This window comes from Staurois parvus, unplaced genomic scaffold (genome assembly GCF_062004578.1).
Source record: "Staurois parvus isolate SC_StPar_1 unplaced genomic scaffold, SC_StPar_1.0 ptg000068l, whole genome shotgun sequence".
Classification (NCBI taxonomy): Eukaryota; Metazoa; Chordata; class Amphibia; order Anura; family Ranidae; genus Staurois; species Staurois parvus.
The window spans coordinates 9,390,543-9,417,156 of NW_028317864.1; the positions used below are offsets into that span (position 1 = coordinate 9,390,543).

The 26,614-nt window shown below is 44.0% G+C and overlaps 1 protein-coding gene and 1 long non-coding RNA gene across 2 annotated transcripts in view; both read left to right on the forward strand.

The window, feature by feature from the left end:
• Window positions 1–11,421, forward strand: part of LOC149469546 (uncharacterized) — a 15,520-nt gene extending 4,099 nt beyond the window's left edge. Inside the window, exon 2 of the long non-coding RNA XR_016311563.1 lies at window positions 10,837–11,421. This is a non-coding gene — a long non-coding RNA (uncharacterized LOC149469546). The remainder of the gene's footprint in view (window positions 1–10,836) is intronic.
• A 9,940-nt stretch (window positions 11,422–21,361) lies between these two features.
• The window catches only part of ZDHHC12 (zDHHC palmitoyltransferase 12), a 33,721-nt gene continuing 28,468 nt past the window's right edge, over window positions 21,362–26,614 (forward strand). The window contains exon 1 of the mRNA XM_089669141.1: window positions 21,362–21,496. Coding sequence (XP_089525267.1) covers window positions 21,400–21,496 — 97 coding nt within the window. The 5' untranslated portion in view covers window positions 21,362–21,399. The remainder of the gene's footprint in view (window positions 21,497–26,614) is intronic.

A 26,614-nucleotide genomic window follows, 5' to 3' on the forward strand; every position in this document is an offset into this window, starting at 1 on the left:
GGCCCCCAGGCAATAGGGGATCATAGGGCCCCTATGTCATCGCCCACACCCAAAAAAGCCTATGAAAAAGCCAATGAAAGGTACCAGGGGCATCTAATGGGGCCCCCTACTGACCCTGGGCCCTCAGGCAGTGTCCGTGTGCTCGAATGGTCAGTCCGCCCCTGGTTACATGGAAAATGTTTGGTAGACTTGATATTAAAGTCTATTTTTTTTTATTATACTTACCTGCTCTGCATGCAGAAAGGACCTTCTTCTGCTCTTCTGCCAGTCCCCTCCCAATGCTATTGGCTTCTTCCTGCTCCAAGTGCCTCCATAGCACGCCGGGTGCTAAAGAGACACCCTTAGGTGCTTGCTCCCAAGACAAGCTGTGTGCATCCATAGACACGCACAGTGCTGGAAAGCCATACCCCCTGTTCCCTCCTCACAGTATTATTACTATACCGGATTTACACCGTGTTCCAAATTATTATGAAAATTCTATTTTTCTCATTTACCTAAATAATTGATGTAAATAACAGTCAGCATAATTCTCATGTTATCAACTATTAAGAGTACAATTCACATTTTATTGAACAAACCTCCTAATGATAACAGGATTTTTGTTAAACATATAAAACTTACAATGCTCTGTTCCAAATTATTACGCACAGTAAGTTTCAAACCACTTTATAGGTTGTAAAGAACTGAAAATGGTCATTTGTTGTGTTTGCAGCATATTTACTGAAATCAAAAGCTATTTCAATCAAACTTTTAACAACATTTTAACTTTTTAAACATTTTAACAGGTCACGTTACATTGTAACATAGGACCCCTTATTGGATAGCAGCTTCACAAGTCTTGCATCCGTTGAACTTGTGAGTTTTTGGACAGTTTCTGCTTGAATTTGTTTGCAAGATGTCAGAATAGCCTCCCAGAGCTGCTGTTTGGATGTAAACTGCCTCCCACCCTCATAGATCTTTTGCTTGAGGATGCTCCAAAGGTTCTCAATAGGATTGAGGTCAGGGGAGGATGGAGGCCACAGCATGACTTTCTCTCCTTTTATCCCCATAGCAGCCATTGATGCAGAGGTATTCTTTGCAGCATGAGATGGTGCATTGTCATGCATGAAGATGATTTTAGTACGGAAAGCATAGTTCTTCCTTCTGTACCAGGGATGAAAGTGGTCAGTCATAAACTCCACATACTTTGCAGAGGTCATCTATACACCTTCAGGGCCCCTAACGGGGCCAACCAGCTCTGTTCCCATGATTCCGGCCCAAAACATGACTCCACCTGACGTCGCAGCCTTGTTGGCACAGGGTGGCCGTCCACCAACCATCCACTACTCCATCCATCTGGACCATCCAGGGTTGCACGGCACTCATCAGTGAACAGGACTGTTCAAAAGTTAGTCTTCATGTATTTTTCTGCCCAATGCAGCCGTTTCTGCTTGTGAGCATTGGTTAGTGGTGGCTGCATAGAAGGTTTATGCACAGTTGCAAGACTCTGGAGGACTCTACACCTTGATGTCTGTGGGACTCCAGAGGCACCAGGAGCTTCAAATATCTGTTTGCTGCTATGTAATGGTATTTTAGCAGCTGCTCTCGTGATCCAATGCATGGATCTGGCAGAAATCTTCCTCAATGTGCCTTTATCTGCGCGAACCCGTCTGTGCTCTGAATCAGCCACAAATCTCTTAATAATGCGATGATCACTCTTAAGTTTTCGTGAAATATCTAATGTTTTCATACCTCGTCCAAGGCATTGAACTATTTCACTCTTTTCGGCAGCAGAGAGATCCTTTTTCTTCCCCATATTGCTTGAAAATGGTGCTCTGCTTAATAATGTGGAACACCCTCCTGTAGTAGTTTTTCCTTAAATTGGGCTCACCGGCCAATCTAATTATCACAGGTGTCCGAGATTGTTTTCAGTGATCAAAAGAGCCCTGACACACAATGCCATCCATGAGTTAAACTGAAAAACAAAATATTTCATCTTTGTGACACTTAAATAGAATTTGCATAATAATTTGGAACACGGTGTATATAGTGCCAACAATTTACGCAGCACTTTACAACATATGGGCAGACTGTACAATAACAATACAAATTAATACTGGAGGATTCAGAGGGCTCTGCTCATTAGAGCTTACAATCTAAGAGGGAGGGTCAAGAGATACAAAAGGAAATAACTGTGGGGGATGGGCTGATGGACAAAATACATGTACAGTTGTTAGGTGGGGGCAGGATAGGCCTCTCTGGAGACATGAGTTTTTAGGGATCATCTAAAAGTGGACAAAGATGGAGATAGAGACATTGGGGAAGGGAGTTCCAGAGGATGGGAGCGGCTCTGGAGAGGTCCTGAGGCAAGCAATAGTAGTTTTATTGACAGCAGCAGGAGCCTATGGCTCTGTGGCCCTTGATGTCTGCTGTCAAAGCAAGAAGTGAGGGGAGCTGGAGACAGCGCTGGAGTGGTGAGTGAAGTGAGGTAAGTGTTTAGGGGTGGAGAGGGGCTAGATAAACTATTGGAGTGTTTTCTACCTTAATGAAAAGAATGCATTAAGATAAGAAAGCTTTAGACACCTCACTTTTTACTGTGCATGTCGATAGCCCTGGCTATCACTGCCAAAGCATGGTAGTATGTGCGATGCAATGCTATGTGTATTAACAGCCAAATCAAAATAAATGAGCTTCCTTAACAAAATGCCCCTAAGGCTAACACTTAGACAAGCGGGTATGTACACAGTTGTTATAAATATATTTACATTGTCCAAATATTTGTAATTCTGTGCAGCCAATTTGTATTATTCTGGCACCCCTGCCAGACAGCACAGCCAGGTTACAGACCTATACTGCAGTTAAGGAGTGCTGCATAATCCTGGGGCATTTCCAAGCTCTGTGATTGGACATTGAAAATGCATCAGCAAACTGCTTTCTCCTCCTGTCAGCAACTCTGAGAATTTGGCAACACTGCACAGGTCCTGATTGGCTTCTGGTTCTGATCGAACTTCTAGTTATAGTCCTGCTGTGCTGGTGTTAAAGGATGTTGATATAGTTATCATAGTGAAATTAAAACTGATGTCCAAGTATGACCTTTATTGCATATCTACCTAAGTCCAGCTTGGCACAACCTAAGTATGTGTATCGCATACCTAAAGGGCTGCTGGGGAAGCTGTCTGTACAACTACACTGATACCACAATCATTAGTATCTTGTGCTGAGACACTTCGCCTCTGCACGCTGACTACAGGGGGTCATTCTGGACTATCACCATTCACAGAACGCCTTGATTTTTTTTTCAATGAATGCAAGGAGGTATACAATTAGATTAGGTAGAGATTGTGACTTGCCCACTTTATCCAAATCAGAGAATGCCTTGTTTTCATTAAAAGAATACAAGGCGGCAGTGCCGAGCAAGTGATTCTCTGTGTTCTGTGTGCAGAGGGGAAACCAGACCAAGCTGGACAAATGTATTTTATTGGTACAGTACACCAAAAATGCTATTTAATTCATTGTTAATATTCAAAGCAAACTCCTGTTTTATTTTGCTGAGAAATCATTTTGAAAAATGCCCCCTGGCATTTCTGGCAGTGGCCATCTTGAGTAAGGGCAGATGAGTCATGTAGCATTTACGTCATGGAATCCATCTGCCCTTAGCTCAGGCATAGGCTTAGCTAAGAATCCTCCCTCCCCTCCTGAAGACTCCTAGGATTTATGACATAATTTGCCTAGGCCTGGATACCAGGAAGTAACTGAAGAAATGTAAAAAAAAAAGTAAATATGATATACTTTCCTATCTAATTACTAATGCTAGCAGCATAAGGATTAAAAATAGTCCATGCTTATTGAGAGAGTGAAGTTCCGCTTGTTAAGGTAATTTAATGTTAGATACTTCATCCCCCACTGTGTGCTGTGGTTCCATCTGCTGGTTCCTATGTCCCTAGTGCAGGGGTGCTCAACTTGTGGGCCTTGTGCCACATGTGGCCCTTGGTGCCTTCTGATGTGGCCCTCAAACTCAAACCAGGGAAGCACACTTCTATTATATCCTGCGGGTTTGGTACACTTTCTGAAAGAGCACCAAACCCGCAAAACATAATAGAAGTCTATTATTATTATTATCCAGTATTTATATAGCGCCAAAGGGTATGCTCAGCGCTGTACAGTAGCAAGGGGGACAGAACATGAGACAAGACAGTAACAATACAATACACGAGGGGTTCGAGGGCCCTGCTCTTTCCAGCTTACAATCTAGGAGGGAGGGGAAGGTGGTACAGGAGGAAGTGGCTGTGGGGGATGGAGTGGTAGGCGGAGTGGAGGAGATCGGTTGTTAGGTGAGGGTGGGGTAGGCTTCCCTGAAGAGATGGGTTTTTAGGGTGCATCAATGTGACAAACTCCTGCGCTCCTACCTAAAAACTAATACCTACCAACAAAGGTAAAGCTGCTACATACAGTCATATACCCATAGACAAAAAATATAAATGAAACACAAATGATGCAGCGCTACTACCATAAAAATTCTTCACACATAAATGAATAAGTGAAACAGTGCAAAATTAGTGACACAAATAATATAAACACACAATATTAAATAGTGCCAAAAAACTCATAAATAATCACGTGTGACAAGTGTCAATATGAGGTCCTAAAAGGACCAAATAACATAAATGGTGCCCCAAGTAATCCAATGGGATCCAATAGTGCTCCAAATCAAACAAGTCACAAAAGGACTCAATGTGCTAAAAAAAAAACACCGGAACTAAAAATCAGTTCCCACCATATAACACAAAACACACGTGCATCCCAATAAACGCATAAACTAAGAACTGATCATGCAAACAAACATGAATAAATGAATAAATATATAAAGTCCCGTGAGGTGTAAAACACCTGACAATATACAAAAAAACATATATAAAGTCCACAGCAATTCTTGAAGAAGAAAAAAAAAAAACTGCTGATAAATGTGCAGAGATATCCAAAAATGGCTGAATTGCCCGCTCACCTCCCTCTTGCGACCCGCACAGGGTGAAAAGGCCTTCAGGATCACTAACACATGGACCCTTAATAGTAGGTAATCCTCCACAGCTCTCCACACTGACCTCCCCTCATGTACAGATTCCAGCACAGGCTCACAGGGCAGCAGATCTCCTCTTCGGGCACATAAGGTGGCTGCAGCCACTTGATCCCTCAGAAAATAGAAGTGAATGCTTGCATAGTGTAAAACTATTCACCAAACAAAGTATCACATATCCAATATGCTCACATTTAAAATCATCTTGTACATCACATGTAACTCAAACCTCAGATCAGATGTACTTTCATGGGTGTCCAATGTAAATAAAGAAGGCGTCCAAGCGGAAGTGCGTCACCGCCAACGCGTATCGTCACGCTTAACACGTGACTTCATCAGGGCAAAGATGAAGTCACGTGTTAAGCGTGACTTTTTTTTTTTTTCTTCTTCAAGAATTGCTGTGGACTTTATATATGTTTTTTTTTGTATATTGTCAGGTGTTTTACACCTCATGGGACTTTATATATTTATTCATTTATTCATGTTTGTTTGCATGATCAGTTCTTAGTTTATGCGTTTATTGGGATGCACGTGTGTTTTGTGTTATATGGTGGGAACTGATTTTTAGTTCCGGTGGGAGGTTTTTTTAGCACATTGAGTCCTGTTGTAACTTACTTGTTTGATTTGGAGCACTATTGGATCCCATTTATTATTATTTTATTAATATACAGTATTTATAAAGCGCCAATAGTTCGCTCACCGCTGTACATTACAATGGGGGACAGAACAATAACAATACAATACAATGCAAAACATGAGGAGATCGAGGGCCTTGCTCTTTCGAGCTTACAATCTATTGTATTACTATTGTATTGTAGTCCATTGGACTACTTGGGGCACTTGTCATGTTATTTGGTCCTTTTAGGACCTCGTATTGACACTTGTCACACGTGATTATTTATGAGCTTTTTGGCACTATTTAATATTGTGTGTTTATGTTATTTGTGTCACTAATTTTGCACTGTTTCACCTATTCATTTATGTGTGAAGAATTTTTATGGTAGTAGCGCTGCATAATTTGTGTTTCATTTAGGTTTTTAGGGTGCACCTGAAGGTGAGGAGGGTAGGTGACAGTCTGATGGATTGGGGTAGGGAGTTTCAGAGGATGGGGGAAGTCCTGGAGAAGTCCTGCAGTCGGCCGTGGGAGGAGGAGACCAGGGAGCTGGAGAGTAGGAGGTCCTGTGAGGAGCAAAGGGCACGGGTAGGGTAGTATTTGGGTATCAGGTCAGTTAGGTAGTTTGGTGGAGGGTTGAGAATGGCTTTGTATGTCAGAGTTAGTAATTTTAATTTAATGCGTTGGGCAATCGGGAGCCAGTGAAGGGATTGGCAGGGGGGGGTGGCAGATGTGGAGCGGTTGGTGAGGTGGATGAGTCTAGCCGCTGAGTTCAAGATAGACTGGAGTGGGGATAGCATTTGTTTGGGTAGGCCAGTGAGAAGGGAGTTGCAGTAGTCCAGGCGTGAGATAATGAGGGAGTGTATGAGTTGTTTAGTAGTGTCTGGGGTGAGGAACGTGCGTATCTTGGAGATGTTGCGGAGGTGGAGCCTGCATGACTTTGATAGTGATTGGACATGAGGTTGGAAGGAAAGGTTTGAGTCCAGGGTGACACCCAGGACTTTGGCGTGCGGGGTGGGATTGATGGTGGCGTTGCTAGTCGTGATGGAGAGGGAGGGGGGGGCGCGGGCTGGGGGGAAAACTAGGAGCTCAGTTTTTGACAGGTTTAACTTGAGGAAATGGAGCGACATCCAGTCTGATATGTCGTTCAGGAGGTGTGCGATCCGGGCGGAGAGTGAGGGGGTGAGGTGAGGGGTGGAGAGGTAAATTTGTGTGTCGTCGGCATAGAGGTGATAGTTGAAGCCGTGGGAGTGTATCAGTTTGCCAAGGGAGGAGGTGTAGATGTAGAAAAGGAGGGGCTTGAGGACAGAGCCTTGGAGGACTCCAACAGAGAGGGGGAGGTGGCAGCGTTGTAGGTGACGCTGAAGGAGCGTTGGGATAGGTAGGAGGAGAACCAGGAGAGAGCAGCGTCCCTGATGCCAAACGAGTGCAGTTTAGTAAGGAGGAGGGGGTGGTCGACTGTGTCGAAGGCCGCGGAGAGGTCGAGGAGCAGGAGGACTGAGTAGTGGCCATTAGCTTTGGTGGTTAGCAGGTCATTAGTGATTTTAAATAGGGCGGTTTCGGTGGAGTGTAGGGGATGGAAGCCAGACTGTAGGGGGTCAAGGAGGTTGTTGTCAGTGAGGTGGGCGCTTAGGCAGTTGTAGGCTAAGCGCTCAAGGAGCTTGGAAGTGAATGGCAGCAGGGAGATGGGTCTAACGTTGTTTAGGTCAGTGGGGTCAAGGGAGGGTTTTTTGAGTATGGGGGTGATGTGTGCGTGCTTTAGGGGGGAGGGGAATGCGCCAGTAGAGAGGGAGAGATTGAAGATGTGGGTGAGGGAGCGTAGGATGGAGGAGGGGGGTGACTGGAGGAGTTGTGAGGGGATAGGGTCCAGGGGGCAAGTGGTGAGGCGGGCTTCAGTGAAGACCTTAGTGATCTCCTCAGTGGTAGCAGGGCTGAGGGAGTGAAGCGTTGGGGAGGTGGTAGTGTGCAGGGCGTTAGGTATGGTGGGGGGCAGTGCGGCTGCGAGGTCAGAGGAGGGGAGAGTAGAGGGGGTGAGGGAGGGAGGCTAGGTAGAGTGGTGGATTGTGAATTGATAATGTCCTTATAGATTGCGTCAATCTTGTTTTGGAAATGATTGGCAATCTCGTGGGCGGTGAGTGAGGTGCTGAGTGGAGGTGGGGGGAGAGAGCAGGGATTTGAAAGTGGAGAAGAGCCGGCGAGGACAGGTGGAGAGGATGTTGATGAGGGTTACGAAATAGGCTTGTTTGGCGGCGTGGAGGGAGGTGGTGTAGGTGAGGAAGGTCTATGGCAAAGCTCAATTAACCGCAGAAAAGCCACAGGTGCACTGTGCTGCACCCACTGTGTGGGTAAACCACAGCGCATCAGTGTTAAAGCAGCGGTAAAACCCTATAGTTGAGACGTATTTTTACCAACCCCCCTCAACCACTAGTGTAGCGTAGGTATTTCAATGGTGACCCCACCTCATGCTCCAGGGCACCCGTGTGGCCTCCTTGTCACATTCTGTTTTACACCTGCGGCGGTGGGGGTGGCATATACAGGAACTAATGTCCTCCATTTTCCTCTAGCAACCAATGAGTTTCATTATTATTTCTATTATTATTATTATTATTATTATGTATTCTATTTTAACAAAAACCTTCAATAAAAATATATTGAAATGACAAAAATCCAGATGTACTTATTTATCGAGAACCCCTCCCTATTGACAAAATGCTGTAGTGAATTTACAAAAACACAGGCAGAAAAAGGTTAGTTAAAACCGGCCATAGATGGTTTTGAATCAAAACCTGAGATTCGAGCCATGTATGGGCAGGCTGAATGTACCCAAGTTCATCGATCAACTTGGGTGCAACCAGTTTGGTGGATTGTACATGCGATTATTACCACTGGCTGTTATAGCCGCTAGTAATAATCATTGCCTTCTCCCAGCGGGGACAGCTTCCCCCCCATCGGGAGAACTCTGCGGGAGGTATTCCCCTGTCAACACTAACCTCTGGTTGCAGGAAAGGATTTTGCACCGTCTATGGCCTGCCTAAATCAGAACATTACCCATAACAACTTGATCAAATAATAGCCAATTTTCAGCTTTCAGAGCTGTTGCACTTTGAATGCAATTGCGCGGTCATGCAACACTGTACCCAAACAAAATTTTTATCATTTTTTTAGACAGATTGAGCTTTCTTTTGGTGGTATTTAATCACCACTGGGGTTTTTATATTTTTGATAAACAAACTAAAAAAGACTGTCAATTTTGAAAAAAACTATTTTGTTTTCTTAGTTTCTGTTATAAAATTTTGTAAATAAGTAATTTTGCCCTTTCACTGATGTGCACTAATGAGGCTGCAGTGATGGGCACTGATAGGTGGCACTGATGGGCATTGACAGGCATCACTTGTGGGCATTGACAGGCATTTCTGATGGACACTGAAAGGCAGTACTCATATATGGCACAGATAGGCGGCACTGACCGGCATTGGTAAGCGGCACTGAAAGGCAGCTCTGATGGGCACTAATATGTGGCATTGATGTGCACTGGTAGGCACTGATATGTGGGGCACTGATGGCATTGATGAGCACTGACAGGTGACATTGAGAGGCACTGACAGGTGGCCCTGATGGGGCTACACTGATCATCAGGGCACTGATTATCAGTGCCCTGATGATCAGTGTAGATGTCCCCTCTGAGGAGTGCTGCTTACCACTGCCAGTGTGAGGAGAGGACTGCTGATAACCGGCATTTCCATCTTTACATGTGATCAGCTATGATTGGACACAGCTGATCACATGACAGAGCCGACATCATCTGCTCTTTACTCTGATCGGTAATCCGCTGTGTCCCAGGGACACAGCGCACCACCGATCACCACGCCTCATGCCCCCGGGGGGCGCCCATTCGCAGTTAGAGTGGGAGGATGTCATATGAGAGAACCGCCACCCGCCCGTCATTTCTTTATATTGTGGGTGGAAGGCTGTTAAGGGTTCCTGTGTGTTGGAAAGGTTGAGAAAGGCTGGTATAGGCACTTATTTTTAATGTTTTCCACGGGCGGACTGACCATTTGGAAACTCGGGCATTGCCCGAGGGCCCAGGGTCAGTAGGGGGCCCCATGAGATGCCCCTGGTACCTTTTTTCATAGGCTTTTTTGAGTTTGGGCAAGGACACAGGGGCCGCATGATCCCCTATTGCCCGGGGACGCCACGAGTTGTTAGTCCGCCCCTGGTTTTCCATAGCTATACCTGCAAAAAGGGCCAGCCTGAAGGCATCTAGCAGGACTTCCATGTTATTATATTTACCTTTATATCCAACGTCCACCTGTGTAGCCTAGGCAAGGGTGACATCACCATCCTTCCTGCAAGTTCCTGTGGAATACTGTGTAGCCAGAATCTCACAAGATGCTCTGGGCTATTCAGCATTTTTTGGGATCTCAGTGGAAGAATGGTGACTACTTCCCTTAGTGTATTTAGTGTATTTAGTTTTTACCTGTTTCATTTCTTGGTGAAGCATGTTGGCAAAGGAGAGAGGGCTCTGAGTATATAACCGCCCCGTCACTGCCACCCCCCTCTGCCAATCCCTCCACTGGCTTCCGATTGCGCAAAGGATCAAATTCAAAATCCTAACGCTGACCTACAAAGCTGTCCACCATACTGCCCCGAACTACATCACTGACCTAATATCCAAGTACCGCCCAGCACGCACACTCCGCTCCTCACAAGACCTCCTTCTCTCTAGTTCCCTGGTCTCCTCCTCCCATGCCCGCCTCCAGGACTTCTCCAGGGTGTCACCCATCCTCTGGAACTCCCTTCCCCAACCCATCAGATTATCACCTACTCTCCCCTCCTTTAGGCGCACCCTGAAAACCCATCTCTTCAGGGAAGCCTACCCCACCCCCTGCTAACTTGTCGACCTCCTCCACTCTTCCTACCACTCCATCCCCCACAGCCACTTCCTCCTGTGCCACCATCCCCTCCCTCCTAGATTGTAAGCTCGAAAGAGCAGGGCCCTCAATCCCCTCATGTTTTGCATTGTATTGGTATTGTTCTGTCACATGTTCTGTCCCCCTTTGTAATGTACAGCGCTGAGCGAACTATTGGCGCTTTATAAATACTGTATAATAATAACTTGCTTATAGTGCAAGGTCCACTTTATTTTTTTACTCTGCTCTCCTTTTTAACGTAGGTTCATTTCACTATTTGTCCAGGAGGAGGTGGACAAACATTTCTTTTGGACGTTGCGCTGAGGAATAGTTACCATGTTTACTGGTTATTACCTGGGAGGAGTCTAAGACTTTTCTTCTACCTCCTCTACCCTCTGCCTAGAGCTGAGATTCCTGGAATTCTTAAGAGGAAGCACAGTCTGTCACCTCCTGCCCTCCCACACCTACAGGCCAAGTGCACACAAAGATGAGTGAGACTTTCAACAAATTGCTCAACCGCAGTAACTGGAGTGAACAAAGTGCACAAGAACCAGTGCTGCAACTATTGCTATTCCAGATATCTATGAGACACCGCACAAAGCTTTATTTTACATTGTTATATCTTTCATGGAAACTTTGCAGCAGAGAGTACTGTATCAAAGAAGGATTTATGCAGTGCAAGAAGCAAAGTGGTGCAAGTAAAGGGCAATGGCCTGTAATGGCCAATCAGAATTTGGTATTCAAACCTGTACAAGATGATGCGATGATCAGTTTCCATGGGCTCTACACTCGCTTGATCCATTGTAAGAATATTTCCATTTCTATTGGAATAAAACATTAAACATTTTCATTCTTGTTTTTGAATTTTGTATGATGAGCCTATATAAATCAACACATTCCTAGATATGAGCTGAATGTAAATATGAGATTTTATATTGCAGCTGCTCAATGGTGAAAATTGTGGACTTTTTAGGTGAAAAGACTTTCCTGGTAGAAATCAAAAATTTGGGACAGTTGGGGACTTTATCTGTTGCACCCTTCTGCCCATACATTTTTCCTACTAAAACCTAAAAACTTGCACTAGGAGTAAAAAAAAATATTGTGATATATGTGACTAACAACTGGTGCTGCTGTTCAAGTGTAAACTACTATAAATCAAGTGCATATCATAACACAGCGTATAAACAAACAATATTCATTTATAAAGTGTCCTTCAGTGTCCAAATAGTTCTGTAACAGTGAAAATATTTCCACTTCTATGATGAATCTTCCTCTGTAAGGTGCTCCGTGCTCTAATCAATCATAAAGTACCTTAGTGCTCAAAATCTCAGTGCCTCTCCTTTATCCGCACTCACCAGACAAGATGGACCCCCTGCAATTAAGCATAAGAGATTAATGCACTTTTTCTGGTGAGGGGTGTCTCTTTCTTGGACTTCAAGCTTCTTATTTATTTTATTTTTAATTATTTTAGGTACTTCTACAGCGCTGTCAATTTACGCAGCTCTTTACGTATACATTGTACATTCACATCAGTCCCTAACCCTGAAGGGGTGTACAATCTAAGGTCTCTAACTTACATTCATACATACACATACTAGGGACAATTTAGACAGGATCCAAATAACCTACCAGTATATCTTTGGAGTGTGGAAGGAAACTGGATTACCAAGCGAAAACCCACGCAGGCACAGGGAGAACATGCAAACTCCAGGCAGGAAGTGCCGTGGCTTCTTCCAAATTCTTGTGGTAATCCAATAATATGGAGTATATCACTATAGATGGATGCAAATACCGCTTGCAATGATAAAAATCAGAGGGGTAGAGGGAACTCTCATAGTGTACTAACTTATTTTTTCCGAACAGGGGTTAAAGTTACACTTACATAAAATAAGAAATGTATCCGCTTTGTAAAGGGATAGAAAAAATAGAGAGCAAAAGCTCCAGCACAGTCCGGGAATGCCACTGGTTAGAGGGTGTTCCACAGACTGGATGTGAAGCCACCAGAAAACCGGAAACTGGAAGCTCCATCAATGCGTTTCGCCCCTTCCACAGGCAAGACTGGAAATTCCGTTTTCCCCAACCAATTTATGCCTTTGAGAGGAACTCCTCCCTTTCCTAGGATACAATTCTTTATGGTTACATCACTTCCTAAAAGGTGTAGCAGCTTTATATTAGGAGAAAGTTGGGCTCCAGCCAGGAAACAGGGACATTATATGAGTGTGAAGTACTGGGAGGAAAAAGAAGTCATTGATCAATACTTCTAATGTTGAGATATTGGCATTCATGAGCACCTGTTATATGTTCTTGGTCGTTTTGAAAGGGAAGGAAATTGGAATATTATGGTCTGCTTAATCTGTTTCCATTGAAGAATGTCTATTAAGTCAATTTTGCCAACCATGAGAGTGGGAGTCAATACTTGCTGGTGAGTGCACACCTGAGAGAGGGGCACCCCTTATTTTTCACAATATATTTTCTCACGTGATGGTCATCCTTTAAGAAGGTCTTGAAGAACTTTTTGGTGGATAAATCAATATTATTTGGAATTTTTTGGGACTACACCTCACTTATGTTTATATATATATTTGTTTATTATTTATTAGTTTGTATTTTATTCATTTTTTCATTTACATATATATTTGTCATTTTTTACATGGATAAGAGTTTATACACTACTTGATCACTCTTTTTAGGTGTTTTTTTTTTTTATATGTATATGATAGCCATCATTTGCTACACCCAAAATACCTATACTAAACCACATACACCAATACATCTCCTAATAAAGATTATGAACACACAAAAAAATCAATAAATGAATAAATAAAATATACGTTTTTATAAAAATGTGAATGCATTATAGAGGAGCAGCTCATAGAGGAAGATTCATCATGGAAGTGGAAATATTGCGCTGTTATAACACTATTTGGACAGTGAGGGACACTTTATAAATTAATTTTGTTTGTTCATTCATTTTTCTTGCCAGCTGTGAACTTATGAAGATGTTAAGATAGACACAGGTCCATCCAGTTCAACCTATATGACTTTGAAAACAATGTAAAATGGCATTCTGACTCTGGTCCTGGTGGCCTTAGTGCTAGAACCACAGGCAGGCAGTGACATGCAGGGTCCAGCACTAATTCCAGTGGCTGAACTGATCAGCTCCAGGGCCTTCGCTCAAGTTACAAAGTGCTTCATCGGTGCTCTCTGTAGCAGAAGAAATTACGTGACATCACAGCACATCCAGTGAGTTTGGAGGCTAGGGAAGAGCTGTCAAGACTCAGCCTGCAGCAACAGATCACTACTAAATTGATCTATTGCTGACTGATTACAGCCACAATAGATCAATATTAAGGGGCCTGTCACATGTTGGTGCTCTGCACTACTTAGCAGGGGATACGTGAGCAGATACCCTAACTGATTCGGAGCAGAACAGGAAGGATGTCAATTTCGTGACATACATTCCTGTTCAGTTTTTGTTAGCATTTTGACAGCAGACTGTGGCGGAGAGATCTATAGGCAGATTTGTGACCACTTATCTCCAATCTGTCACATTTAGCAGCAGAAAAGAGCACATTTTTTCTTCTTGACCTGGATGGAGCTAGGTGGCTATAAATGGACACAAGTCTGTTTACATCTGCCTACCCATAGACTTGCATAGTCTGAAAGACTGACAGGCAAACCTGATTAGAAAGCCACAACTATCCTAATTCAGACTCCTTTCAAAAAGAACAATAAAGGCAAAAAAGGTGAAAAAAATTAAGTAGCAAGCAATTGATCATTCTATGTAATACAATCAATCAATCAAATCAATGCTTCCACTCCGACTACAGATTGCTGGTGTCCAAGGGCCACACAGCTAGTACAAAAGGGTGGGCGCCTGGGATTTAGATATTCTTAAGCTCTTTAAGCTCATTAAAGAGATCCTAAAAAGTTTTTTTTTTTTTTTTTGGCCACTGTACAAATTTATTTACTATGTCCAGAGTGCTACAAGCTTCTCAGACTTTCCAGCTTTGCTTCAGTTCTGCAAGCTATAATTTGTTCTTCCTCTTTTTGCTATGTGGATATCAGACCCTGGCTAGTAAAGACATTGGCACTGAAATCACGAGCATTTATAGAGTAACAAACAAGTAAAGGTAGGCAGTTAACAGTTCTTGCCACATGATTCCTCAAAATTACCATTTACATTACTATGGTGACTTTGGTTTTTTATTGCAGCTTTTCGCAAAGGGAATAGTGGTGTGTGCATTACAGAGGGACCAGGGAACACTTAAAAGATAACACGGAAACAATGGATTTTTTAAAACCATCTTAACTCCTGGAATTTTTTTCTTTAAATGGGCTCTTAGAAAGGGTAAAAAAAAAAAAACAGAGTGGTATGTAATTTTCATCTTAATTCAAAATCAGTCCAATTTTTTTTTTTTTTTGCCACAAGTTTTCCTCAGTCTTCCAGATGGAATGATGCCCAGTATAGGTTAAAACACATACAGTACATTTACTGGTTTCCTCGTAAGAGGAGGTATAATTCTGGCCTGCCAATCTTCTGCCAATGTACTACATTGCATATCAAGAAAGTAAATACACACATTTTCTGGTTCAGCAATACAACTTTTTATGTTCCATCTCCAGCTATAGCCTGCTCTATGGTTAGCATTATCACCTATGATGAGTTACCAAGGAGATTTTCCAGAAAGAAAAAGTGAACCACCAAGAAGCAATGTGATTCTGGATTTTCTTCTTTTATTGGATTATAAAATAATCAATACTGATTTATTGTGAGGGATTGCATAATAACTTGAAGCCTATAAAGATCATGTACATGGCCAAACCCTGTCAATAAATATTTTCACGTGCCTCAATTTATATTATTTTACATGTGCATGCCAGCCAAGTTGTTCATTAAAAAAGGTATAGTGACAGGAGTTGGAACAAACCACATAATTGTAAAGCTGAGCTGAAGTCGTCAAACAATCCCCCCCCCCCGCTGGAGCAAATTGGATCACACTTTATTGGGGTTTCTTACCTTCCTCTAGATCAACTATGGGTAGATGATAGTGTGCACAGAGGCTGTGTGTATGTGTTTATTCTGTTGGTAGAACTAGATGGACTTGGGGGATTAAGGGAATCAATGGTGGAGAAGGATCTGGGAGTTCTGGTAGATCACAAGCTTAACTAGAAAAGCTACAATTTCTGGGGAATTGTGTGAAGTGTTCTTGCCTCCACCAGTAGTCTACAACTGGAGTGGGCGGAGTAACTGGGTGGAGTGGGGTTGAGTAACTGTTGTGTGGTTGGAGTGGCTGGAGTAACTGTGAAAAGGTCAATGGGCGGCGTGAGTTGCAAACAAATGGTCATATTGTGAAAACTATCAAGACTATGGCTTAGCCATGGACATTTTTAGTGGCAGCATGGATAGCTGAACGTTTTGATATAAGATTTGTGTAGGTGGGCTTGAAAATGAGGGAGTGATGGCAGTTTAGAAATCATGTCCTGATTTTTCAGCTCACACTCTAGCTTTCGTCAGCTCCCACTCTAGTTTTGAACATTCCGCCATTCATTCCTATGGGACCAATTTCACCACAAAAATGCCGATAATTCATGAACCATTCGGCAAAACGTTCCACAAAGTAATAGCACACCAACCGGGAACAATCTGCACGTTTCGGTATATTACTGTCTATGTAGTATAAAAACTGTGGGAGGAGTTAAGGTGGTAAATTTGGCTATAATAATAAGAATATATATGTGAGATAACAGTAAGTGGTCTTGCCATGAAAGAACACTTAATAATGGCATTTAATGCCAAGCTGTGGTTTCTAAAGCGAACAAAATCCTCTCTTGTATTAAAAGAGGTATAGACTCCAGAGAGTGATATCATATTACCCCGGTACAAATCATTCGTAACACCTCATCTGGAATATGCAGTTCAGTTTTGGGCACCAATTCACAAAAAGAACATTGGGGAACTGGAGAAAGTACAGAGAAGGGAAACCAAACTGATAAGAGGCATGGAGGAGATCAGCTATGAGGAAAGATTAGAGGAACTGAATGTATTCTCTCTTGAGAAGAGGAGATTAAGGGGGGATATGATCTCCATGTATAATACATAAGGGGGGATATGATCTCCATGTATAAATACATCAGTGGTTCATATAGTGAACTCGGTGTAGAGCTATTCACCCTGAGGTCATCACAGAGGACAAGGGGGCACGCTTTATGTCTGGAGGAAAATAAATTTAATCTCCAAACATGAAAAGGTTTCTTCACTATGCTGTGAAAATGTGGAATAGACTCCCTCATGAGTTGGTTCTGGCCAGCTCAGTGGATTGCTTTAAATTCCATGTCTCCATACAATAATTTTTTGGCATGTCCATCTCTGGGCAATTTAAAGTTGAATTCTATGTGTGTACATTTTTTGACATAGTTACATTGGTCCATATGTCATACCTCTCTGTCTACCCCATGGTAGATGGAAATCATTGTAGTAGGCATAGCTACTCCAGTGATCTCTGCTAGCTTCTGGGTTCTGTTCTAAATGTCTGCCTTGCTGATTGCTGAACACATGAGAATTACTGCTGGGCACAGGTGCCTTTCAGAGAACGCTTTGCATTTTCTCAGTGATTGCAGAGTATGCTCTGATTGAATGAAAGAGATCTTGTGACGTTACCTCCCCGCATCTCTGCCCCGTCAGTAAACATAGAAAATCCATTACTACGCATGTGCTTCTTCTGCAGTACGTGGAAAATGCAGTTGTATTTGTGTCTACAGCCTGTGTTGGGTTCTGGTTAAAGAGGTTCTTCAGTCTGTAGAAAAAAAATTAAAAGTCAGCAGCTACAAATACTGTGGCTTCTGACTTTTAATGCATGGACATCTACCTGTTCAGGGATCCAGTACTGTCCTCACCTGAGCCGTTTTTTTGCTGGTGTTAGGATACCTGGCGCCAGCATGTCTAGTGTGGGAAGCCAACTGTCAGTCTTTGGGGCTTCACAGGCTGCCTCCCGCTGCACATGCACAAGGCATGCTGCACTTTGTTAACCACTTCGCCTCTCACACCTGTTCATGCCACTATGGACCAGCGATTTTTACATTTCTGCTATGGACCTGTTTATTCAGCAATGATGTTCGTTACTTAAGATAAAAACGTAATACTTGTATTGTATTGTTAAGGACAAACAAGGCTTTCTTTACGTGAATATTGTCTTGCAACAATGATTTTTTTTTTTTTTGCAATCCTTAAACAATAAACGTAGCAAAAAGTACTTTTTCTTTTTTTGAATAGTGTTTAAAAATAAATAGTGTTACTGCACATAAAAAGTGCAGATTGTATTCTGTAATTGGTCCGGTTTTAAAATTGCACTAAAATTATGATTCTGGTACAAAGCATTGCAAAGTTATTAATAAATTAAATTTTTTTTTTTTTTTCAGTTTTACCCCTTTTTAAATGTGAAATTTGTAAACATATGGCAAAGATGTAAAATTATGAATGAACACAATGAACAAAAAAAAAAAAAATATATTGTTAGTTAATAGAAACTAACGAAAAAAAATCAGCAGGAAAATAATAATTGAATACAGAAGGAGAATAAGGAGTAAATTAGGGCTGATTAGAATAATCTAAGGGTTAATAAGGGGTTAAACATTTATTTTAAACCCCCCCCCCCCCCATTTTTTTTTACTTGTCAGGTTGCTTTCACTGACTTCATCTGCAGACCAAGTTCATCCCTTTGATCTGTAGTTGAATAAACAGATACAAAATGAAACATTCAAGGATGTTTAAACATTGTAGTTGAATAAACAGATACAAAATGAAACATTGAGCAATGTTGTTGGTAAACATTGCCAGACTGCTTTAGTTTGACAGCTCCAGCTGTCTGACCTTTCTCTTTGCACTGGGCAAAGTCCCTTTGATTAATCAGAGCTGAATTCCCCAGTACTGTGACAGGGGAGGTCCTGGAAGCAGAGCAGAAAGACTGGACCTATTACATGCCCTGTATACAATGATGATATTTTGGGGGGCATGTCTAACACGTCCAGAATGTGCAACTGCTTACTGGTCTCGCAGCCTCTTGGGACCTGTGACATGTGGTAAGAGGTTACAGGCAGGAAGAGGAGGGGGGACAACTTCCAGTGGAATTGCCTAGGTGATTCCAGTGGAGGTGGGAGTGGGTACCTGCCAAAAATAGGTACCCGCTTCACCCAAAAAATTGGAGGAAGGTTTCTTAAAAGAGGACCTTTCCGTTTAGGATGAAGTTCCACTTTAATTGTATTTTTTATTATGCTGCTACCTTGTGTTTTTTATATTACATGATATTTTCTGTATTTTCCTCTTCTTGTGTGTGAGTTTTATCCTTCCTCCCTTACAAGAATCACATTGGGGATAGAAAAAGCCTGTACTCCTTTTTGACTGTCTAAAACACTTCTATCAAGTCTACAGCATCTTACTATATTCCCACAGTTTTCTGCATACAATAAAGACGTTCGTGGATTTCAAGTGTTTGGTGAGAGTTCAGTTATATGACGAAGATTGTGTGCGGTGATTGTCTCTGTTATATACAGGCCAGGCATAGAGGTCTCAGGAAGGGAGAGTCACTATTACAACAATTGGAGTCAGAATATCGCAGCATTGTTTCCAATGTTTGAGTATTTTTCTGAAGGACTTGGCATTCGTAATACATAGATTCTAACTTTTACTGTATTGTGAGCTAAATATTTAACCACTTCAGCTCCAGAAGATTTTTCCCCCTTCATGACCAGGCCATTTTTTGCTATTTGGCGCTGCACTACTTTACCTGACAATTGCGTGGTCATGCAATGCTGTACCCAAATGAAATTTATATACATTTTTTTTTCACACAAATAGAGATTTCTTTTGGTGGTGTTTGATCACCACTGGGTTTTTTATTTACTCTAGGATTTACAGAGAATGGTCTGAAAAAGAGAAAATATCCAGTGGCAGTTGTGTGGATGAAAAATACCTTGTTGATGTCAGAGGAGAATGGGCAAACTGGCTCGAGATAATAGGCAACAGTAAATCGAATAACTACTCATTACAACCAATGTATGCAAAATATCATCTCTGAACGCACAGCACGTCGAACCTTGAAGCAGATGGGCTACAGCAGCAGAAGACCACCCCGGGTGCCACTCCTGTCAGCTAAGAACAGGAAACAGAGGCTAAAATTCACGCAGGATCACCAAAATTGGGCAATAGAAAATTGGAAAAATGTTGCCTGGTCTGATGGTCTGGATTTTAGCTGTGACATTCAGATGGTAGGGTCAGAGTTTGGCGTAAACAACATGAAAGCATGGATCCATCCGGCCTTGTGTCAACGGTTCAGACTAGTGGTGTAATGGTGTGGAGGATATTTTACACAGATATTTTGTTATTTTGAGATATGGTATGGGAGATATTTTGTACTTGGCACATCTAGGGCCCCTTAGTACCAATTGTGCATCATGTAACGCCACGGCCTACCTGAATATTGTTGCTGACCATGTCCATCCTTTTATGACTACAGTGTACCCATCTTCTGATGGCTCCTTCCAGCAGGATAATGCACCATGTCACAAAGCTCAAGTCATCTCAAACAGGTTTCTTGAACATGGCAATGAGTTCACTGTACTCCAATGGCCCCGAAGTCACCAGATCTCAGTCCAATAGAGCACCTTTGGGATGTGGTGGGACGGGAGATTTGCATCATGCATGTGCAGCTGACAAATCTGCAGCAGCTGCGTGATGCTATCATGTCAATATGGACCAGAATCTCTGAGGATTGTTTCCAACACCTTATTGAATCTATTCCATGGATAATTAAAGCGGAGTTCCACTCACCCTGTCAAAAAATAAGTCAGCAGCTACAAAAACTGTAGCTGCTGCCTTTTAAAAAACAGCCACTTACCTGTCCCTCGGTGTGTCCCCCGCAGCCCGTTTCACGGGCCGTCCTGGAGGCCGGCATCTTCAGTGTGGGCACCCGGCTGTAATAGCTTGCGGCTACCCACTGCGCATGTGCGAGTAGCACTGCGCTTCATGAATGGTCCTGTAGTCTTCTGGGACCTGTCACATGTCCCAAAAGACTACAGGGAGAGAGAGAGGACACCTTCGGTTTTCGATCGCCTAGGCAATCAGACCGGAAGTGGGAGCGGGTACCTGTCGAATTCGGGTGCCTCCCAAAGGTGCCAATCCTTAATGAGGAGCGGGGGAGCAGTCCTTAAAGCGGAACTTCCCCTTTTGAGTGGAGCTCCACTTTAAGGCAGTTTAGTTGGCAAAAGGGGGTCCAAGCTGGCACTGTACCTAATAAAGTGGCCGTTGAGTGGATGAGTGTGGTGAGTAGGCCCAGAAGTCCATTTGTCTCAGCAGTTCTCTCTCATAAAGGCTGCAAAAAGAATGAATACGTAATTGAACTTTCATCAAATGTGGGTTTTAGTCAGGTGTAATGGTAGAAATCACGTGTAAAACATGTCTGACACCACACGCCATAAACAGGTACGAACCAGCCCCGCATATACACTTTTATTTAGACCTGAGGTATTACTTGATTATTACTTGATTATTTCACCCTCTCCAACACAACTGTTCGTTTACACCGGGAATACAGCTTTATACTGGGGCGGGAAGTAGTGCTGAGGAAGGAGCCCAGGGAAGGCGACAATTCTCACAGCACCATCGCACGCCCCAGCTTCAGTGCGTCTCTATCATGTAAAAAGGACTTTCCCGCCTCAGCTGACCAATCACGGATCAGGATGAGCCAGCCAATCGGCCTTTGCAACCATGGCAGCGAGCTTCCGCGTTTCACTGTGGTCCCCGAGTTTCCGGGTGGGGAAGGAGAAGAGAAATGCAGCGTGGTATTCCGGGCACCGGCTGCCTGGTCAGGACGGGACACACGCTGCTTACCTGGGGGGTGACTCTGGAGCTGCTTCTGCACGACACTGGCAAGTATCCGGCGGGGCCAGGGCCTGACTGGACGGTGTGCTGTGACACCCTGACACCACCTGTGGTTTGCACGGCTCTTGTATGTAGAGACGAGGGTGGCCACCTCATGCCGAACACATAAACTACACAGGTTCTGGGTTTGGGTAAGGTGGTAAATTAACCTCACCCTCCGTTCACATCAAACCCAACTTTGAAATCATGCGACTTTCAGTGATGTCGCACTGTTTCAAAGTCAGGTGACTTGCCGATTTCAGGTGCGATTTGCAAGACATGTGATACAGATGTCTATGCAAATCACACCAAGAGTAGAGCATGTACAACTTTAGAAATCGGTGCGGCTCCGACCAAGTCAGAACCGCGGCAATATGATCGCTCTAATTGCAGACAATAGGGTGCTACTTGGCATGCAATTTGGAAGTCGCAGGGCATGCAAATCGCATGCCAAGTTGCATCCAGTGTGAACCAGGGCTTAGTGTCTTCATTAAATCAGCCACAGAACCTGTGTCATTAATATGGGTTTGGTTTGAGGTGACAACCCTAGTAGAGACACATTATAATAGTTTCCAGGAACAACTTAGCTGGAAGGGGTTAGCGCTGAAGTCCCCTCCACCCACTACGTCAGGGATCCCTGTGGAGTTGGCTCTGATTTGTATTGTAGGAGGTAATTTCCTTTCCCACTGCTGTCCGAGAGGAACTTCCGGACTGGATGACGTCCATCACCATCATCACCTTTCCTTAGTGGCCTGGCTGTCATAGACATACGGTCCAGGTTTTCCTCATGGAAACAGCATGTGGGGAGGTTCAGCGTGGTGCGGTCAGTAAATACAGAGTCCGCTTGTAGCAAAACTTGTATTAAGCAGAATACCAACTTTATAAACACTGTGGCTGGAGAACACTGCTGGGGGAATAACTCATAGTTCAATGTAGTCATGTAGAGGAGGAGAGGTGCCAACAGCGTCTGTTTCAGAGGGTGAAGTGTGACCAGTCTAGTCCCAAAAGGGGAGACTTCTAACAGGGTAGCGTGTCCCTTACCTTGACCTTCTTGTTGGAATCCTGTCCCTACCACTAGTTGCTGTCTCTGACAGGCACGGTCTCTCTCTCTATGTTAGCCACCTTGACACCACCTCTGGTTTGCTTGGTTGCTGTATGTAGGGACACATTGTAATAGTTTCCAGGAACAACTTAGCTGGAAGGGGTTAGCACTTAAGCCCCCTCCACCCACTATGACAGTGATTCCTGTGGAGTTGACTCTGATTTGTATTATAGGAAGTCCTTTCCTTTCCCACTACTGTCCAAGAGGAACTTCCAGACTGGATGACGTCCATCACCATTGACACCCTTCCTTGGTGTCCTGGTCGTCATGGACATACGCTCCAGGTTTTCCTCACGAAGACCGTGTGTGGGGAGGGGCAGCGTGGTGCGGGCAGTAAAGACAGAGTCCAGTTGTATTGAAACTTGTTATAAGCAGAATGCCAATTTTACAAACACCCTGGTGGGAGAACACAGCTAGGGGAATAACTCAAAGTTCAATGTAGTCAGATGTAGAAGAGGAGCAGTGTCAAAAGTGTCTGTTTCAGAGGGTGAATTGTGGCTGGTCCGATCCCAAGAGGGGAGGCTTCTAACAGGTTTCCTCCTTTGTCAGGAACCTGTCCCTACCGCTAGTTGCTGTCCCTGACAGGCAGGGTCTCTCTCCCTACATTAGCCACTTTGAAAATGCCTGTCAAAACCCAGGGACAGGGCTTAAATAGACCCTGCTAACCCAAGATGGCTGGCTAGGGTCACATGACTGCTGTGCAGCCAACCAGAAAGCTGCTTCATATATATTTTTAAAAAGTTCAGTGCTAAAAAAAAAACCAGTTCGACTTACCGGTAACTCATTTTCTATAAGTCTTCCAGGACAGCCCCTTGAGATCCTCCCTCCGGGTCAGGAAATACGTAAGCCCAGCACCTTAAAAGGCGGACCTCCAGGCCTCCCTCTCCAGTTTTCTCAAGAACCACAGATAGGCACTAAAAGACATAAACATATATTACCGTACAATACTTGGGATGCGAAATCCCAGCTGTCCTGGACGACTTATAGAAAATGAGTTACCGGTAAGTCTAACTCTGGTTTTCTGAAAAATGTCTTCCAGGACAGCCTCTTGAGACGCTGAGCTCCTCCCTCCGGGACAGGAAACTCGTAAGCCCAGAACCTTAAAAGGCAGACCTCCAGGCCTCCCTCTTCAGTTTTCTCAAGAACCACAGGAAGGCACTAAAAGACATAATCATTTATGTATAAACATACATTACCGTATAATACTTGGGATGGGAAATCCCAGCTGTCCTGGAAGACTTATAGAAAATGAGTTACTGGTAAGTCTAACTGGTTTTCTGAAAAAAGTCTTCCAGAACAGCCCCCTTGAGACGATAATCAAGAACTTACTAAGGCTGGGCTGCCACCTGGAGGACTTTGCGCCCAAACGCCTGATTTTCACTCGAAAGGAGATCCAGGTGATAATGTTCTACGAAGGTAGAGAAACTGGACTAGGTGGCCGCCTTACAAATCTGTTCTGGCGAGGCACCTGCTCTCTCTGCCCAGGATGCTGACAAGGATCTGGTTGAGTGCGCATTAACAAACGGGGGCGGAATCTCCAATAACTTATATGATTCTGTGATAGCCATCCTAAACCATCTAGCTATGGTGGATTTGGAAGCATTGCAACCTTTCCGCGTTACAGCGAAAAGAACAAAAAGAATCTGATTTTCGGAATTCTCTGGATCTACTAAGATAGGCCAAAAGGCTCCTTCTAACATCCAACAAACTTAATATTTCTTCCTTCCTGATTGCAGGAGCAGAACAGAAGGGCGGCAATATTATATCTTGGGACCTATGAAAGGAGTTGGACGCTTTGGGAAGAAACACAGGATCCGTCTTGAGAACAATTCTATCCTCAAAAACTGACAAAAAGGGCTCCCTGATGGAAAGTGCCTTCAATTCACCAACCCTACGGGCCGATGTGATTGTTACCAAAAACACAGTCTTTAGAATTAAAAACTTTGAGGACTTCTCTAGAGGTACAAAGTACCAAAGCTTTAAGGACCAAAGACAGATCCCAAACTGGACAGGACCTGACCACTGCCGGACTGGACTTGGAAAGGGACCTGAAAAAATACACTACAAAGGGATCCTGCTGCAGGGGGACCTGAAAGAAAACACTAAGGTCTGAGGCCTGCATCTTTAAGGTACTAACCGAAAGGCCCTGATCTGCCCCATCGTGGAAGAAATTTAAGACTGCTGGGATATCCGGGGGGCTTTGACCCTTATCTGTCAACCAGGAGTTGAATTTTCTCTAGACCTTAGAATAAATAGCTCTGGTTGCTGGCTTGTGGCAGTTCACCAAGGTCCTCATTTACCCTGTCCGAAACCCCTGAGCTTTCAGGAGTTGTTCTTCAGTAGCCACGCGACCAACTTTAAAGATTTTACTTGAGGGTGCAGTACTGGACCTTGAGAGACCAGATCCTCCCTCTCTGGGAGAGGGAACTTGGGAACCGAGGCAAGGCTCCACAGCAGAGAGAACCATGAGGTTTGTCCTTTCCAGCCTCTCTGGAGGGAATGCATAACAGAGACTGAATTGCCACACATTTGTGAGGGCATCTATCCCTAAGGCCCAAACCTGCGGATTCAGGGAGAAGAATTGGCTGATCTTCTTGTTTTCCTGGGAAGCAAAGAGATCCGCCTTCGGCATGCTCCATCTCATAGCGATGGTCGCAAACACTTCCTGGCTGAGAGACCATTCGTTGTGTTTGACTGGATGCCGACTTAGGAAGTCCACTAGAGAATTCTCCGCCCCCTTTCATATGGATGGCAGATATCGAACATAAGTTTCACTCGGCCCAAGACCGTATGCTGTCCGTGATCGATTGGAGAGGGGGACTTCTTGTACCCCCCGTTTGTTGATGTATGCCACTGTAGTCATATTGTCCGAACGGATCTGTAGGTGTCGGTCTATAAGATCTGCTTGAAAGGCATCCAGCGGTCTCTGGACTGCTAGGATCTCCCTCTGATTCAAGGATCTCCGAGCTTCCTCCAAGGACCACAACCCCTGGGTTGCTCTGTCGCCTAGGTGAGCTCCCCATCCAAAGCTGTTGGCATCGGTCGTGGTGATACCCGGATATGGTGTGGTCCGCTCCAGAACCCTGGCTAGATTGTACTGTCTTTGCCACAACCAAAGGGATCTCTTGATCCTGGAAGGGAGTAGGACTTGAAGCTCCAGTGCAGAGCTGCCCCTGTTCCAAACCCTCAGGACAAAAGGCTGCAATGGGCGCTGGTGGAATCTCGCTCAGGGGACAGCCGGAAAGCATGATGTCATGAGATCTACCGCTCTCATGATGTCCCTTACTGTAATGGCCAGATTATTCTGCAGCTCCGCCAGCACCTGATCTATTTTGAGAATCTTCTCCCGTGCAAGGAAGATCTTTCTTTCTACTGAGGAAATCTTATACCCAAGATAGATAACTCTCTGGGAGGGAGCTAAACATGACTTGTCTCCATTTATGAGCCACCCCAGACTCTGAAGGAAGTCCTGGGCAATCCACAGATCCTCTGTCAACTGTTGCTGAGACCTGGTTACAAAGAGGAGATTGTCCAGATAGGAAATGATCATAATAGACCTCAATCTTAGGGGTGCCAAGGCCTCCACAAGCACCTTTTTGTAAAAATTCTTGGTACTAAGGCCAGACCTAAAGACGGGGCCCAACCCTGCCAGTGGTGGATCTCTGTTCCAATCCTTACCGCTATCTTTAGGTATTTCTGACACACAAGCTTTATGGGGATGTGAAGATAGGCATCCCTCAGATCTAGCGTAGCCATGAAACAATCTGGGTAAAGGATGTTATCTTAAGGACTGATTGAGAGGGTGCAGGTTTAAGATGAGGTGAAACTAGCCTGAGGGCTTTTTCACTACAAAAACATGGGGATAAATCCAAACCCCTCCTTGTTCTGGGGAACCTGAGTAAGAACCCGTTGATCTACCAGATCTCCAATCAGGCCACATAGATTCTGCAACTTCTCTTTGATACCTGGGAAGGTTGGTTATCAGATACCTGGTAGGGGGATTGGTGTTGAACTCCAACCCATA